Genomic DNA, 18,803 nt, shown 5'->3' on the forward strand with positions numbered 1-18,803 from the left:
TCTATCTTGTACCACTCCTCTTCCTTCTACGCTCCAGCCACACTGGCCTTTTTTTGGTCTTTGAACACACTAAGTCTGCTCCCATCTCTAGGCCTTTGTTCCTGGCATTTCTGTCGCCTGGAATGGTCTACCTGCTGATCTCTGCTGACTGCTTCTTTAAGACTCTGCTCAGTATTTACCTCCTCAAAGAAGCTTTTCTTGATCATCTATTTTAAACTAGGTCCCCAACTCCAGTTACTCTCTATCAACTCACCTTAATTCTCTACATAGCATTTATGTTTCTGAAATTAACATGTTCATTTTTTTGCACTCACATGTGAGCTCCAGGAGAGGAGGGACCTTGCCTGTCCTGTTCAATGCTGTGCACCTTCAGTGGCTACCATAGAGCCCGTGGTACTAAGAATGCTTTTGGCTGAAAGTAACAGAATATTCATCTAAACGTGGCATAAGCTGCAGGGGTTTATTTTTCCTACATAAAAAGGAACTAGACGTAGGCAGCATCAGGCCTGGTTCAACAGTTCAATGCTGTGTGGATTCTGCATTGGCTTCTCCGAGATTGCCTTGGCCTTGCCTCATGGTTGCAATATGGCTGCCAAGGGCCAACGCATTGCAAGAAAACATCCCTCTCAGGAAGAAAGTGGGGCCTGGGCCTCTCTCCTTTTTTTTTTTTTTTCATCAAGGTAGAAAAACTTTCCCAGGAATCCTCCTCTCACACTTCCCTCTTATATCTCATTGGCCCAAACTGATTGGGAGTCTAGACCATCCCACTAGTCAATAAGAGGGAGCTTATCATGGTTTTTTCATCAGTCATGATTCATCACCTGGAGTTGGGCCTGCCTTCCTTAAACCCTGTGGCTCTGCCCTATACCTGAAGTAAATCTGGGCTCTCTTTGCAAGCAAAAAGTGTTATAGCTATTGTGGCAGTAACCAACAGCATGAGCCACACAGGCATTTATGGAACAGAGGGTATGAATTCTTGGAGATCTGCCTACATGCAACAATTAACAAATTTTACACGTACTGTGCAAAATTAAGATTTGTGACAGAATGTCTTTAGAGGACTTCCAGGTCCCAGGCCCTCTAGGAGCTTCCATATATGCTTTATTGAGACTGATGCGATGGCTGAAATAGGCTTACTGAGAAGAGACTTGGCCTTTTCTGGGTTCAAAGAAACCATCACCACACATGCCCTTGTTTCCATAATATAGTCCCCTAAAAGACTGTTTGGTCTTTGAGGGTGGGGAAAGTGCCCGATGGGTGGTGGTAGGACTGCTTTCAGAAGGGCTGCTCGGTCCCCCAGACTGAGGGCCATTTTCAAACTCTCAACAAATGAAATAACCAGATAGAAAACTGCCACCATCAGTGGAGCCTTTCACTCTGCACTTCAGGAGGTCTGACAGGGTCACTAGTACTTCAAGATTCCCGTCCCTATTTCTGCCTTAAGCATGTTCGTTTTATACCCTGTTGAGATGTTCTTTGATTCTTGGAAAAACAATTTCTTGGAAGCTGAAAAGGGTAAGGAGATGAATAGGAAATGGAGAGGTGAGTGCAGGGCACTTGTAAAAGCTACTATAAGATTGGTAAGTCCTCCAAACCCAGGGAGATAGCCTTCCTAATGCCCACCCCCACCCCACTCTTGGTGCAGTCAGTGCTGACCTAGGGATCACCTGCCACAGGCTCAGGCTCCACCACCCAGCTCTCCCCCATGGGGGACGGAGCAAGGGGTGCCGCCACAATAAGTTCCCACTTCCAGAAGCATGCTCTCTCCCCAGTGTTGCCCCCTGTTAGGTGAGCCAACTGAGTAGGAAAACGGTGTGGGCGAGGAGGGGGACCCAGTCGAGGCGCTCACGCTGGAAAGCCGCTCTCTGTCCTTCGACATTGGTGCGACCCTTCCCCAAGGAGCACACAAAAGGCGGCTGCTCCACGTTGTTTTCCAGCCCCTAGCCGCCTGGGCCCTGGGGGCTTGCGGGGTGGAGGGACAGGAGAGTTCTCCAGCCCTCCTGCGGGTACTGCAGCTCGGAGGCGGGAGAGGAGCACTAGGGCGGGAGAGGAGCACGCCCCACTCTTGGAGACATTTCATCACCCCTCTCTGTTCCCCCACCCCACCCCGCCCGCCCCACTCAAGCGGAAAAAAAGAAGCAGCCCAGATCTCCCCTCCCGGATGCGGCTGCACCAGCAACATCAGCTGCGGGCGGAGCCCGAGCGGTAGCCACTTCCCCCCTCTTCCCTCGTGACCCTCGCCCCCACCTCCAGTTCTCCCTCCCCCTCTACACACCCTTCCCCATCAGACACACCCTCCTGCTTCGGCTGGTGGCGTTTGGAGCTCGGGCCCTCTAGGGGAGGGAGCTGCCGCCGCCGACGCCGTGGGGCAGGACAGTGAGCGGGCGAAGCGAGCGAGAAAAGGAGGGAAGGAGGGAACGAGGGAGGAGCAGCGGGTGGGAGGTGGGAGGGAGGAGCAGCGTGAGCCGCGCCGCCGCCGAGCTGCGATGTGGCCGGCCGGCTGGCGAGTAAACAGAGGGAGCAGCAGCGGCCGCGGCCGCCGCGGGCCGGGGCAGTGAGTCCACCCGCCCGCCGAGGTCCGCCCGCCCGCCGAGACCCGCCCGCTGCCGCTGCCATGGCCGAAGTGCGCAAATTCACCAAACGGCTCAGCAAGCCTGGCACGGCGGCTGAGCTCCGGCAGAGCGTGTCTGAGGCCGTACGGGGCTCCGTGGTGCTGGTGAGTGGCCGGGGGACAGGGCATCCCGGGGGACGCGCTCCAGGCGGGAGCGACGCGGGAAGGGGCAGGAACGGCGCCAGTGCGGCCGCTTGGTGCGCCGCGCGCTGTCTTTCTCCGCTCCAGTAAGTTTTCGCACCGGCAGCCGCCGTCCGGGGTCTGAGTCCTAGGCGCCGGCTGACAGCTCTTCGGCCGCCCGGCACGGCGGAGGCGTGCACCGGAATGGAAGCAGTCGGGCAAAGCCGGGCTCAGACGGCTGCGGAGGAGGCGGAGGCTCCCACCCAGGGTCGGGGCCGGGGGTGTGAGCTAAAGAGCTGACCTCCCGCTGCTCTGGACTCGGCACAAAGAGCCGGGGACAAGGCACGACGAGATCCCGATCCCCTCCCGCGTGCACCTGAGGCCGCCTAGGCGGAAGGATGCGATGAGCGTTTCGCACACACACTCGCGCGCGCGCGCACACACACACACACACACACACACACACACACACACACACTGTGTACACAAAAAAGAACCCCACCCAGAAAGCCCCGGGCGCCCAAGCTCGGGCTGGCGGTGAGAACAGAGGAAGCAGAGCGACTTCCTCCTGCAACTGGGGAGAGAGAGGGTGGTGATGGGTGTTGAAGGGGTGCTGCTGCGGAGGGAGGGCATTAGAAACAACGGGGTTCTGCGACAGAGTGGGCGCGGGGTCATCCACCGCAGGGAGAGTGTGTCCCTCGGGGACCCTCGAGCGCTCCAGTGGCAAGGGGATGGTGCCGTGGGGATTTGGGGGAAGACTGGGTGTGTCAGTCCAGGGATGGAGGACCTGGGGTCAGAGCCCCACAGCTCAGGACTGGGGGATGGGGATTCGAAAGCGCGCTGACTCCCTGGGAACCCTCCCAGAGCACCCTCAGCCTTATCCGGATTGTCTGACTCCGGAGAAAGGCGAAAGGGTGCTAACGGGCACTTGCCCCTTCTCATTTTCAAGACACTCGTTGCCAGTTTCCTGGACAAGCGAACAAACCCTGAATAAGCAATCGGACTGGTTAATTAGGGTTTGTTTTGTTACTTTGTTTTTTGGTGGTTGTTTTTGTTTTTGTTTGTTTTTGTCTCCCTCAGCTCCATTTTACAGCGAGTCATTTGCTGTGTTTAAATTTCACCGTTTAAGAGAGGGCCCTTTTTGTTAAAACAACTTGTCATTGGAAGGGAACTTCACAGCTTTTCCTTGTAATTTTTCTGTTGATCTTGTAGAATCAGCAATAAAACCCAGCATTAAAGGGAGGCCAGGGGCTTGATCCCAACAGTGGAGAAAGTTGACATTAGTGGGAGTTCTGGAGGAGGATCAAAGGTAAACTATGTACCTTTGAGTTAAAGATCTGATCCCTAATAGCTACAACTGTGCAAACCTAAGTGACTTTAAAGAAATCTCTTTATTGTGGCTGGACCCTTGAAAGTTTAATTCTGCTGTTTAGTGGAGCTAAATCCAGACATTTAATGTTACTTTAATGGACTTGGCTTGTTGTGTATTTCAGTCTGATTTTGGAGTGAGGACCTGTTGAGGTCAGATTGGAGCCTTGCCTGTCATCACAGCCAGTTAAGAGAGGAAGGCAAGCTGTGTGCAGAGCATTTATACCAGGGCTCTCATCTTGGGTGATTGTTAACAAGTGATTCAATCTACCTAGCAGAGAACGCTTTCCTAAATTCAGAGAAAACAAAAAACCTTCCTTGAGCGGGGTTGGCTGGCCTTCTACCACAACACGTGAAGAAAGCTGTAGGTGGACAGATTTCTCAAGAGAATAAATGGGACTAAGAAAACTTCCACTGGGATTTGATCAGCACTTGACCTGCCACCCTAGCAGCAAAAAGTTAACATTAGCATTCTTTCCCATGTTTTTAGGTTTTCAAAAGAATTTTGTGCATTGCAGGTTCAGCGGCTCCTTCCTAACCATTGATTCTGTGGCGAAGGAAGAAAAACTCTTACTGGCAGGAGTCTCTTCTAGGAGACACTGGCAGTGGCCATGGTTCCCTTGTCAGCCCAGCTTACTTGGGACCAAGGTCACTGATTTTTACTGTTTACACCAGGCAATGCAGAGGAATATTTACTCATTACTCTAGTATGTGAACCACATTGAGATTTTGGGAGTGAGGGAGAACAGATTCTAGTAATCTAAATCAATGAATATCTATTGAGCTCTTACAATGTGCCAGACACAATGCTAGATGCTCTATAATTATGAGAATGCAAATGATCTTTTTCTTCATTTGTTTTCATTAGTTACAATCTGGGTTGGTTGTGTGTATGGGAATGTCTTTGTCAATAGGACACCCAGATTATGCACGCAAATCAACTTTAGATTCTTCATAGAGCCTTAGCAAATGCTATTTGTAAGCAGTTTAGTCAATGAAAAAATAAGGAAATAGTTCTTACATGGAATGTATGCTCCTAAATGACTCTCTCTCACAAAGAGCTGTTAACCAAAGTTAGTAAAACCATGAGTGGCTGGAGAGTGAGGGGACCATGTTGCAGCTGCTGCCATAACTTCTGATTCTTTTAAGGGACAGCTGAGGTAGGATTTACACTTGTGCTATAAACCCAAGATACTCACATTGGGGCTTCAATATGAGTTAGAGCCATTACCGCAGCAAGTCAAGCTTTCCTCTGGTGTATCTCTTGTTAGAACATGGAAAACCCACCAAGCTGTACAAATATACAGTATTTCCTGTTTAGGTTTTTTTTTTTTTTTTTTTTTTTTTTTAAGGATTTTAGAATTACACCCTTGCTGGCCTGTTGCTAACATCATTCAGTTTTCCTCACTGTTTGAAAAATTCAGAAGGCTGGGCCTGGGCTATATATAGCATGTTGCTGCGTATTCAAACTGTTATTCAGTTATTAGTACTTCCACGAATCTATTAACTAACTACATAATAAAGCAGACAGAGAGACTGTTCCACTGTTACTGCATTTTCCTATAAGTTCAGCATTTTTATGAAGGTCAGTTTTAACCCAGGGAAAGGGATAATTACAGAATCATCACTGACAGATTTCTCAAGAGGGGATTGGGGAGAAACATTATAACCTGAGAGTGTATGTGATTAAAAGAGAAGTGTTTACATATATACTTGTTTAAAATGCAGAGTTTTAAATTTTTAAATTGATTTTGTTGTAATTCAGGATGTAGCTACTGGTGCCGCAGGGAAACAAAGGCATTTTGCTAAACCTGTTGTATTATGGCTGCCCTTTAGAGAAGCCACTTTATCAGCCTGGAAGAGTCGCCTAGTAGCTGTTTAAATACTGTTTACCGCGGAACTTACCCTCAATTCCTTGTGCGCCAAAAGATCGGGAAAGAGTTGCTAGATATGAGGGGTTGTAGCCCCTGGAGGCGCCGTAATGCACGCAGCGTCCCCTGGCTGGCATCAGCCAGATTTCGTTTAATAGCTCCTGTAGAGAAAAGCTCTCCAGAAGCTGAGAATGGCTGAAAAGCTTCTGCAGCTGTTGACTCCCCCAACCCGCCGCTCACAACTATCTTTGCATGGAATGTTATGTTTGCATTTAGGGAAGCGCTGAAACGGAACCACTCCTCTGCTCCCTCTTCCCAAGGGAATTTGTGGAAAGTAGGTAATATAGGACAAAACCCACAGCCTCATCTGTAAGGAGGTGAGAACAATACGGAATAAAAGCCGGTTTCAACTTGGGCTTCTTGACCAAGCATTTCCAGTTCAGAGGCTCTCAATGAACTGAGCTGTCAATGAACTGAGGGTCAGGAAAGTTAACCAGAGTGTTAGCACCTAAACATAAACTAGTCTCGCTACTGGAGGGTTAGCAGGGCCCAGAGCAAGCCACTCCACCAGGATCTGTACAAAAGACCGGTGCAGGTTGCTGTGAAGCCAGAGAGGCCTCCTTGCTGAACCCTCGTTTAAGCACCAAATAGGAAAATTTGTTTTCTAAGACTAACATGTTAAAAAATTCTCAGGATTGAGTCTTTTTCTATTCTAATCACCAGTGAACCTTTGTTTTTTAAGCTTTCATTGCTTTTTTTTTTTTTAGACGGAGTCTCCCTCTGTCGCCCAGACTGGAGTGCGGTGGCGCAATCTCGGCTCACTGCAAGCTCCACCTCCCGGGTTCACGCCATTCTCCCGCCTCAGCCTCCCGAGTAGCTGGGACTACAGGCGCCCGCCACCACGCCCGGCTAATTTTTTGTATTTTTAGTAGAGACGAGGTTTCACCGTGTTAGCCAGGATGGTCTCGATCTCCCGACCTCGTGATCCGCCCGCCTTGGCCTCTCAAAGTGCTGGGATTACAGGCGTGAGCCACCGCGCCCGGCCTTCATTGCTTTATTACATGCCAAATGCTTGTTTATTGTACAACAGCTAGAAAAACAGAAAAGCAAGAATAATTATCACCATCTCATTACCCAGAGGAAGCTCTGTAAATATTTTAATGTAAATATTTACCTTTCTACTTTCTCTCTATGTGTATATATACACATCTATAAATACACATATATACTGTATATATAGATGTATACATATCTATACTTATATATACATACAAACACACATATATGGATGGAAAGAAATATACACAAACTTTTTATTTTTATTTATGTATTTTTTTTTGAGACAAAGTCTTGCTCTTTACCCAGGTTGGAGTGCAGTGGTGTAATCATGGCTCACTGCAGCTTTGACCTTTGGGGCTCAAGGGATCCTCCCACCTCAGCCTCCCAAGTAGCTGGGACTGCAGATGAACGCCACCATGCCCAGCTAAAGTTTTTTTTTGTTTTTGTTTTTTTTGTTTTTTAGTAGAGACAGGGTTTCACAGTGTTTCCCAGGCTGGTCTCAAACTCCTGAGCTCAAGCAGTCCTCCCACCTTGGCCTCTCAAAGTGCTGGGATTACAGGCATGAGCCACTTCGCCTGGCCACACAAACTTTTAAATAATTTTTTTTTCATTTATCTTATGAATATTTTTTGATGTCAATAAATACAAATCCATATAATCATATTTAATGACTGCCTAAATTTTCATTATGGGTGTACCAGAGGTAATTTATTATTTATTGTTTGATATTTTGATAGTTTTTCTAATTTTGTGCTGTTATAAACATGAACTATAAAGGTAAATAGCTATATATCTTTCTTTACTTTTAAATTTAAATTAATTAAAAATAATCGTATCCAGGCATGGTGGCTCATGCCTGTAATCCCAGCACTTTGAGAGGCTGAGGCAGGCATATCACCTGAGAACAGGAATTTGAGACCAGCCTGGCCAACATGGCAAAACCCCGTCTCTACTTAAAAAAATATACAAAAATTAGCTGAGTGTCATGGCGCATACCTGTAGTCCCAGGTACTCGGGAGGCTGAGGCAGGAGAATCGCTTGAACCCAGAAGGTGGAGGTTGCAGTGATCTGAGATCCCACCACTGCACTCCAGCCTAGGCGACAGAGTGATATTCCGACTCAAAAAAAGTAATAATAATAATCAGTTTCTAAATTTCACTTGCCACAGTCCATAGTGCTCAATAGCCACATGTGGCTAGTGGCTACTATATTGGACGGCATGTACTATATATGCAGATATAGAGCATTACCATCAGTAACTGAGTGAATGTCTTTGTGAAGGCATCTTCAAAATTGCCAAATCGTCCCCTTAGGATAAATTTCTAGCAGTGAACTTGCTTGCTCAAAGATTACACTGTATGCATTTTTAGTATTAAAAATTCCTCTTAAACATACTGTTAAATTGCTCTACAGAAAGTAGCTTCAGTTTACTCTTTCACCAGGAGAGTGTGAGGGTGTTCATTTCCCCTCTCCCATGCCAACGCTTGTTAGTAATATTTTAAAAATTTTTTGCAGTTTGATAGGAAATAAATGGTACGTCACCATTCTAATTTGCATTTCTTTGATTACTCTTAAAGTTGAACAGTTTTTCATGTTGATTGGCCTTTCATAGTTCTTCTATTGAGGCTTGGATGAATCTTCTTACAGACTTATTTCCTCGTTTGTGATTCTTGAATACAGTCTCCATCCCCCAAGATTCTGTTTTGCTAAGTCTGGGGTGGGGCCTACATCTGTATTCTTTAAAAGGACCCCAGATGATTCTCATGTGCACAGAAACACTCATCTAGACCGCTTGTCCACTCAAGGCAGGAGTGTCCTTTCTACCCACCCCTGACAAATGATTATTTAGCTTCTCCTTAAACACCCCTGCCTGTTAGAGGGCTATGTTAGAAAAGGTTCTTGAGCCGAAATTTACCGTGTAAATTTCACCATGGGCTAGACCTAGCTCTGCTGTTGGAGCCACGCGTTTGCTTCCTTCCTCTTTTGCATAACAACCTCTCAAATATTTAGAGACAGCCACCATGTCATTTTAAAATTCACTCTTCACAAAGCCAAAGAGGCTACATTTCTTTCCTTCGTTCCCAGCATGACTTGGTTTCAAGATTCTTCATATCCTGATCATCCTGTTTGGGCTCTTTTCCAAGTTTTCTACGTCCTACTTAAGATGTGAGAGACAGAGCATAAGCTAGAGGATCAGATCTGGTCTTGAACCCAGTGTCTGTCACCTGCCTGAATTTTGAACAGAGGCAAGTAACCTGGTCTCATTTTCCTTATCTGTGAAATGGGGATAAATAGTAGTACCTCCCTTGTGGAGTTCTTGGGAATAACGAAGGTAACATATGGAAAGTTTCTAATGTATAAGTGATTCATAAAGGTTAAAAAAAGAGATCTGGCAAAAAAAAAAAAACCACAAAACAAAAACAAAACAACAACAACAACAAAAAAACAGTATTCCAGAAGGATCTGCCACTGAATACAGTCAGGGAGGGGGCAATGTTTTGTATCATTTCTGGGTGTGAGCCAAGAAGCCGGGGGCTGTGTATTCATTTTTATTCCCAGCCCAGCCCCTCACACAGTGTCTGGAGTACAGTAGATTCTTAGGTGTTTTGTGAAAATACACTGCCAACCTTGGGTAGGATGGACTCATTGTTGGGAGAAGAGCCTGGAGGCCAGGAAATGACTTAAAATGCAGTTAATATAGTTCTGGAGAGAGATAACAAAGGCTTTTTTTTTTTTTTGAAATGGAGTTTCACTCTTGTCGCCCAGGCTGGTGTGCAATGGCATGATCTTGGCTCCCTGCAACCTCTGCCTCCCGGGTTCAAGCAATTCTCCTGCCTCACGCTCCTGAGTAGCTGGGATTACAGGTGCGTGCCACCACGCCCCAGATAATTTTTAGTAGAGACGGGGTTTCACCACATTGGCCAGGCTGCTCTCGAACTCCTGACCTCAGGTGATCCACCCACCTCTGCCTCCCAAAGTGCCAGGATTACAGGTCTGAGCCACTGCACCAGGCAAACAAAGGCTTTTAACTGAGGCAATGAGAATGGAGATAAGGGAGAAGACATAAGAAACATTGTGCTGAGAAAATCAACAGGATTTGGTGATTCTTAAAAGGGAAGGAGAAGGGGGAGGAAGAAAGAGAGGAAGAGCGGAGGTGGAGTCAAGATAATTTTGAGGTTTCTCAGCTTGTGTGAACTGAAGGAAAAGCAAGTTTGTTGATAGGGGAAGGGAAAAGAAAATGAGCAACTTCTGTTTGAGAGAGTTGTCAGGGCAAAGCCAGGTCTCAGTTAAGCAAGACGGTGGCTGAGCATATAAGGTTGTCTTTTGGCAAAGGACTAGGGTTCTTGAGGGCAGAGGTGGAAAGTGTTCCAAGTGGGTCCAGGAAGGAGAGGAAGAGCCAGGAAAAGGCCAGGGCTGAGTGGACAGAGATGGCATTGTAGGCGAGATTAGCTGATTGAAGAGGTTTGCACCTTTGAGGGTGATTAGGGAAGTGGGAGGCAGGGTGTGGAGAAATGATCTGGAGGCCAGCCCCAGACTTCCAGTTAGAATGGGAATGGGAAGTGAGTTCACCCCTTGGGCAGATCCCACTCTGGGGTGGGTCTGAGCAGCAGTTGCCCTAGAGGAGCAGGGGGTCAATGAGGGGTTGACTTCCTGATCAGGTGCTCAGGAAGAGGCTAATAGGATAGTTCCTGCTTTTAAGGGAGACTAGAGGTATGCAAATAACCTAGAGAAGATAGAAGCCAGATAGGAGGCCAGTGGTCATTGGTTTCCCAGTCTTCACCCCATCTCCGACCCCCACCCCAGCCCCCAGTGCTCTCTCTTGAGATCCTTAACGTTTTTCAAGACTTTCGTCCTTTCTGGGTTCGACAAGGTTAAATAGGCCTTTACTAATGAACATTGTTCTGTTTATGGCATTTCCCACATTTATTTGACCACAGACCCTGCCCTACCCCCAACCGGCTTTTTATGGAAAGTGGAGAGTAAATAGTAACATCTAACAGGCTGAGAAATTCCTATATAGTGTGCATGTGTAACTAACTCATCTTGGCGTTCTCTTACTTGACCTCTGTGGATTGCAAGCTACTTTCCCATGCTCCACGTCAAGAACCACCCTTGCTGTTCAGTTCAGAGGAGTAATTCACCTATCTGATTGTGCTTTCTCCTGAGCTATAGAATTGTCAGCAAGTCATGTTGAAAGATGATTAGTTTTTAAAAATAATTTGTTTATCATGGAAGGGGAGGCCAAAACTACATGAGGGTATAGCTCGAGCCATTTCTTCTTTTCTGTAAATCCTAAGGGTACTTAGAATATGTTTCTCTTTGAGATTTACACCTCTTGGTTTAATTTTTATCAGGCATGCAGAGGAGTTGGTGGGTAACATTGGCCTGCCGTTTATATCAGCCTACAGCCAGATGCTTTTTTAATTCCTTGCAGGACCCCACCCTGGACGCTCCCAGAGCAGTAGCTTGAATGGAGCAAAGAGACAGCCTCAGTTAGCTGCCATTGCCTGTAAGCTTGTGCTTCAGAGCAAAGTGGTTAAGAGCTTGGGCTCTGGAAGCATGCTGCCTAGGTTCATAGTTCAGCCCTGGATGACCTTGGGCCAATTATTTTAACCTTCCTGGGCATTGGTCACCCCCTCAGGGGCTTGTTGAAAGGCTTAAATGAGTTATTTGTTTTGTTTTGCTTTGTTTTGTTTTGTTTTTGAGACAGGGTCTCGCTCTGTCACCCAGGCTGGAGTGCAGTGACACGAACTTGGTTCACTGTAACCTCCGCCTCCTGGGTTCAAGTGATCCTTCCATCTCAGCCTCCCTAGTAGCTGGGACTACAGGTGTGCACCACCATTGCCCGGCTAATTTTTGTGTTTTTAGTATAGAGACAGGGTTTTGCCATGTTGGCCAGGCTGGTCTCGAACTCCTGACCTCAAATGATCCGCCTGCCTCGGCCTCCCAAAGTGCTGGGATTACAGGCGTGAGACACCATGCCCAGCCTTGAGTGAGTTATTATATTCTTCATGTATAATATTGAAAGCACTTCGAGCGGGGTTTGGCAATTGTTAAGTACTGATGACTATTGGCTCGCATTATCATCCCCAGGCTTTATGGTGGGCAAGAGACGTCTTTTGTGTATGTGTTACAAGTCAGCAGACAGAAAAGTTAACTGGAAGAGGGGAAGCAGGTACCCTTGCTTTAATTCCTTGCTCCAGATGATGCCCCAAAGGGGTGAGCCACATGGCTGAGCCAAGAATCTTACCCTTCCTGGAAGAACAAGCTGGCAGACCCCTCTGCATGAGGTTCTTGCCAATACCCGTTCCCAGTCTGACTTAGTCATACTGAAAAGCCTAGTGGATGGTAGCAAGGGTTCTGAGTTTTTGGCATTTTCCACCTTCACAGGAGTTTAATGAGTGAGTGGGAAGGCTGGTCCTCAAGTGGGGAGAAGCACTCTGTCCTGTGCCTGGGCCGGAAGGCTCTCCAGACTGGGGAAACTGTACCTGTGGCCTTTGGCAGAAGCACTTACCTTTATGCCAGCCTGTTCAGTGTGATTTATGCAAAGGGTGAATAGAAGAGAATTGGGATCTGTGTGGAAAAACAGAGCTTGGACATGCCTACCTTTCCCTTTCAAACCTTCACTGATGCCAGGCACGTTAGCCTATGCCTGTAATCCCAGCCCTTTGGGAGGCTGAGCTGGGAGGATTGCTTGAGCCTGGGAGTTCTAGGCCAGCCTGGGAAATACAGGGAGACCCCCATCTTTACAAAATTAAAACAAAAATGAGCCAGGCGTGGTGGCACATGTGTGTAGTCCAGCTACTTGAGAGACTGAAGTGGGAGGATTCCTTGAGCCCAGGAGTTCGAGGCTGCAATGAGCCTTGATTGTGCCACTGCACTCCAGCTTGGGTGACAGACTGAGACCCTGTCTCAAAAAACAAAACAAAACAAAACAAAAAAAACAAAAAAAAGCAAAAAACCTTTATTGATATCCCTTTCACTCTTAATCCTCACATTTAATAGTCAAATGAATATTGAAATTCAAATGCTTTTTTAAAGTTCTATTTTGGGGCTGAGCGCGGTGGCTCACACCTATAGTCCCAGCACTTTGGGAGGCCGAGGCGGGTGGATCACTTGAGGTCAGGAGTTTGAGATCAGCCTGGCCAACATGGTAAAACCCTGTCTCTACCAAAAATACAAAAATTAGCTGGGCATGGTGGTGCACGCCTGTAATCCCAGCTACTTGGGAGGCTGAGGCATGAGAATCGCTTGAACCCGGGAGGCAGAGGTTGCAGTGAGCTGAGATCACGCCACTGCACCCCAGCCTGGGCGACAAAGTGAGACTGTCGCAAAAAAAAAATTATATTTCGGAAACATACGTTTTAATAGGAAATTTTAAAACTTAAAGCTGTCTTGAGAAATTATTCTTTTATATTTGGCTATTCTGGTTTTGTGGTAGCAGGATAAGTTCTGTTAAGGATAGTGTGTGGCTGGGCATGATGGCTAGTGCCTAAAATGCCAGCACTTTGGCAGGCTGAGGCAGGAGGATTGTTTGAGGCCAGAAGTTCAAGACCAACCTGGGCAACATAGTGAGACCCCCGTCTTTACAAAAAAATAAAAAGAATAGTGCGCACAGGTTCCTAGCAGAGTCAGTACAGTGGAAAACATGCTGAGTGTTCCAGTTCCACGTGGTTCATCTTTTGTCTGTGTACAGCCTTGCACAATCATGCCTAAATTTGCTATTAATGATTTCCTGCGATTCTTCTCCACTTTTATTGCCTATTGAGTTTATTGTTCATGGGAAGTTATGCACTTTTGCCTTTTTTGACTTCTGTTGGATTGTATATATGTTTCAAGCTGCTAAGAAATGTTAGAAGATATTCTGATACTTCAGCTTTCCCATCGCATTGCTTTCCCTAATGACTGGAAATATTTTACTGGGTAAGATTTAACTGAGAAGTCAAGTGTTGCTTCCAAGTCTCTGAGACAGAACATCTTTATTTGAAGTGTTTCAGTGAAGTGTGTCAGAAGGCTGGGGAATTCATTTGTATAAGATTTTTTTTTTTTCCAGAGACAGAGTCTTGCTCTGTCACCCAGGCTGGAGTGCAGTGGCAACCTCCGCCTCCTGCGTTCAAGCGATTCTCCTGCCTCAGCCTCCCGAGTAGCTGGGATTACAGGCATCTGCCACCACGCCCTGCTAATTTTTGTATTTTTAGTAGAGACAGGGTTTCACCATGTTGGCCACGCTGGTCTCGAACTCCTGACCTCAGGTGATCCATCCGCCTTGGCCTCCCAAGGTGCTGGAATTACAGGCATGAGCCACCGTGCCCGGCCCGTTTTTTAAATGGTGACAAGACCTTGAGTTTTTATAGCCAAAATCTTAAGAAGAGTTAAAAATGCTGTTATATCTATCTGTGGCCTCGTATGTCTACAGGTAACTACTGAACACATATCACATAGTCGTCACCCCTCTTCTGTAAGTGGGGAAACAGAGGCATGGTTTTCAGTGAGGCAGGCCATAGGTTATTTATATTAATGAAATGACAGAGCAGGTAATGAACTCCAGGTGTCCTGATTCCTTTGGAGTAACCATGTGAAGAAATACTAGAGGGATGCCAGATTCCACAGTCAATCAGGTGGAGGAAGCTCTTTCTATGTGGTTTTGGTGATGATCTCGCTCTATTGGGAAACAGTGTTTATTTCTAAACAAGCTTAGGTCTCTTTAGTGGGAAAGTAGGAGGTGAGGACAAAAAAAAAAAAAAAAAAAAAGAGGGATGGGGTTGTTATTGAGAAATGTGGGCAAGATCAGTATAGATTTTTCCTTGCCAAAGTAAGCCTAAGGATATTGAGAACTGTTTGCAATTGGCCATTCCTCCTTACTTTGCTATTTGAATAACTATATGGAAAAAAATATCCAGAACACTGGCTCTGCAGCGGTACCTGGGATCATTTTCATGGAACTGTTTTCATGATTTTTTTCAAGTGGGTTAGTGCTGTCCAAAAATAACAACATATATATTTCTTTCCATGCCTTTTATATTAGTAGTTTAGTTTTCCCACTTGAGAAACTGCCAGCTTTATGCCTTGCAGGGCCTGTTGTCACAGTGTTCACGGTGTGAATGGAAGAGTGCTGTTGGCATGGCCAGTTTACTTTCATAGGTGAACACGTTCCTAATGCTTCAGTACATTAAATCGTTTCCTAGAGATCTGAAGGAGGGAATGCTACCTTCCAAGGTACCTACCTTCCCACCAAGAAAGAACTTAAGTTCAAGAAGGTTCTAAATCAACCGGTACATACATGGAACTGAATCGTTATTTCAAAGCTCACAGGGGCCAATAGCTCTCGTTGTGTCCAGCCGAGTGTTTATGACATGCTCTATAGTTTGTGGAGCAAAGAAAGCCCTCCCTTGCTAATTTGACCCTGGGGAGACTTGCTCCTCTACTCCTAGTGACCACTTGCAAGGGAACTTGGCCTCCGTCTGTCCCTTCTAAATGGTCTGGCAGAATTCTCATCAGGAGAGCCAGAAGAAAATTCCATAAGGCTTCTCGCTTCAGTTCTGTAATAACAAACCCAGCTCCCTCTCCCTGCCTGCCCTGCTTCCTTTGCTCAGTACTGCCCCCAGGCTCAGAGACATCCGGGAGTCTCATATTCAAAGCCCAGGTTCTTCAAGTCCATAGGCTGCTGGTTCTGCCCTGCCTTTAAAATCCATTTCCAGTCAACTGGATTTGGATCTTCTTGTCCCCTTGTGTCTTTGTCTCACTCACTGTATCTCTGTCTGGCGCCCCTAGCCTGTCCATAGCTAACCCCCTGCCTCAGTTTTCTGGCTAATCGCCCAGTTCCTCTAGGAGTGAGTTCTTGCCTTGCTGCTGGCCTTTCTGAGGAGGGATGCCTTACCCTCACCAGGACCATATGACTGAGCCCAGCACAGTGGAACTGTGGATTGAAGGGGTGAGTTTCTCTCTTTCTTTCTTTTTTTTTTTTCCTGGAGACAGAGTCTTCCCAGGCTGGGGTGCAGTGTCGCAATCTCGGCTCACTGAAACCTCTGCCTCCCGTGTTCAAGTGATTCTCCTGCCTCAGCCTCCTGAGTATCTGGGACTACAGGTGTGTACCACCACTCCTGGCTAATTTTTTGTATGTTTAGTAGAGACGGGGTTTTACCATGTTGGTCAGGCTGGTCTCGAACTCCTGACCTCAAGTGTTCCAACTGCCTCGGCCTCCCAAAGTGCTGGGATTATAGGCGTGAGCCACTGCACCTGGCCTGGAGGGGTGAGTTTCTGCTTAGAGAACTCAGAGGAGGCTAAGTGCCTGGGATAACGCAGTCCAGCAAGTGGCCCTGTTGAGGACTGGACTAGCTTTATGGTCTATTAGTTGCCACTGTAACAAATTGCCACAAACTTAGTGTCTTAACACAGATGTATTCCAGTTCTAGAGATCAGAAGGCCAAAATTGGTTTCACTGAGCTAAAGCCAAGATGTCCAAAAAGCCTCACTTCCTCCAGAAGCTATAGGGGAGGATCCATTGCCTGGTCTCTTCCAGCTTCTAGAGGATGCCCACATTCCTTGGCTCATGGCCCCTTCCTCCATCCTCAAACCAGCAAGGACTGGTCGAGTCTTTCTCGCATCCTATCAGTCTCACACTGCTTCTGTCATTATATCTCCTTCTCTGACACCGGCTCTCTTGCCTCCCTCATTCACTTATAAGGACCTTGGTTCCACCTTGGTAATCTAGGATAATTGCCCCATCTCCAAATCCTTAACTTAATCATGCCTGCAAAGCCCTCTTTGCCATGTAAAGTAATATATTCGCAGGTTCCACGGATTAAGATGTGGCCATCATTGAGGAACCATTATTCTGCCTATCACGCAAGATGTCACCCAAGTTTGAGGAATGGTGGAGTCCTGGGGTCAGATGGGTTCCCAGCACAGGTCCTGACATTACAGTGGAGGAGGAACAGGAATCTGGCAAACAGCCAGGCGCAGAAGTCTTCATAGAATTCAAATGAGGAAGCACAATCCCTTTTGCGAATTTTGGCTGAAAGAAAGCAATACAGGTCTGCAGTCTGCAATTTCAATTCACACGTTTTCTTAAATTCTTCATAACTAAATGTCTTTCCCCACACAGGACTCCCTGAGCCTGGAGTTCTTATAGTGGGCACTGCTTTCATACTTGAGGTGTTTTAGGATACAAGCTGGCCAGATACTTTGCGGGCATTTAGCCAGCTCAGGCCTATAGAATTTTCCAACTTCAGTTAAAGAAAAGAGCAAAGAGGTAGGGGTGTGTGTGGGTGTGTGTGGGGGTGTGGATGTATGTGTGTGGCGGGGGGTCATCGGGGAGGTATTTAAAAGAGAAAGCGATGGTTGCACATCACATAAAATAACTCTTTGGCGACAAGTCCCAAGATACCTCTCATATGTCCTGTGTAAGAGACACTTTGCCCAGCCTGAAGGTCAAGTTAGACTGGGCATGGTCCTTCTGCATTTTCAAGGTAATCACAGAATCCCTTCCCAGAAATGGCTTTCTAAAACACTTGATTGGAGAAGCAGAAGGAAGGACTGGAAAATCTATCTGAGTTCTTTCTGGCTTCATGATGATTTCAATTAAAAGATAAATGGAAACTTCCCCTCTCTACCACATCTAGTCACTGCCATCTTAGAGACACATAGCACAAAAGTTTCCCGGCTGATCACATTTGCATCAGCCCTCCTCACACTGGCCAGTATAATGTCCATGATGTGTCTGATGGCACAGAGCTTTGCTGTCCCGAAGAAGCACTCTATCGTAGATGTGGATTGCATTGCCTATTTTTACATTGGATCTAATTGGCCACGGCCATATTTCTCCCAGGCCCAGCCTATCTTTTTTCAAGCCTCTGGCTAATTGACCTGGCTGTAATGCACTGAAAATCATTATAGAAAAGGTTGGGGAAACTCCCAGATTGTGTCTGAAAATCTGTAGAGACAAAATACACATTCACCATCTTCACTTTTCTCCTGTTCTGTTTTTTGTTTTTTTCCCTCCTCAATAGGAAAACAGTTTCAATTCTCCTTATAAGCCATCTCAGGGTAAATATTCAGATGTTTTCAGTGGAATTATGTTAAACCATTTTTTGAAAGTACTTATCTACAATGAATATGTACTAATTATTAAATGTGAAAGGGTATTAACTGTAGTCCTATTTAAGTCTTTTTTAGAAAATGGTGTTCATTTTCTGTAAATTGTGGGTTTATTCTCTTCAACCTGGCTTATTTTATTTTATTTTGCTGATTTACTACTTTCTGCTTTGGAGTTTCTCCTTTTCTCTATTGGCTCTCAGCTGAACTTCACCGAGGCTTCTGGGTACTGTGCATTAGGTCAATGAGCTTCATGACAGAGTTGACGCCTGGGAACCCTGGAACCTCTGGGGCTATGTTATGCAGCAGAAGGAACTAGAAAGGAGGGCGTTGCTGGAGAGTGAGCTAGAGAGAGAGAAAGTTGTGCTGAGCTGTGGAAGATGGCTCCCCTGGCTGAGGGAGAAGACAGATACCGTCATTCAGTTCATGCTCAAATCCCAAGGGAAATGCTTGTGAACTGTTGCTTGAAGAGAAGCAGAGAATCTATTTCCACTTATTTATTTATTTATTTATTTATTTATTTATTTATTTTGAGAAGGACTCTCACTCTGTCGCCCAGGCTGGAGTGCAGTGGCATGATCTTGGCTCCCTGCAACCACCGACTCCGGGGTTCAAGCAATCCTGCCTCAGCCTCCCGAGTAGCTGGGACTACAGGCGCACGCCGCCACACGTGTATTTTA

The 18,803-nt window shown here is 46.5% G+C and overlaps 1 protein-coding gene across 2 annotated transcripts in view; it reads left to right on the plus strand.

Moving 5' to 3' along the window:
- Positions 1-2,291: 2,291 nt before the first annotated feature.
- DOCK11 (dedicator of cytokinesis 11) overlaps positions 2,292-18,803 on the plus strand; it is a 193,349-nt gene continuing 176,837 nt past the window's right edge. For both annotated transcript variants that reach the window (XM_054472262.2, XM_054472263.2), the window contains exon 1: positions 2,292-2,716. In XM_054472262.2, the coding sequence (XP_054328237.1) occupies positions 2,615-2,716 (102 nt within the window). In that variant the 5' untranslated portion in view covers positions 2,292-2,614. The remainder of the gene's footprint in view (positions 2,717-18,803) is intronic.

This window comes from Pongo pygmaeus, chromosome X, assembly GCF_028885625.2.
Source record: "Pongo pygmaeus isolate AG05252 chromosome X, NHGRI_mPonPyg2-v2.0_pri, whole genome shotgun sequence".
NCBI lineage: Eukaryota > Metazoa > Chordata > Mammalia > Primates > Hominidae > Pongo > Pongo pygmaeus.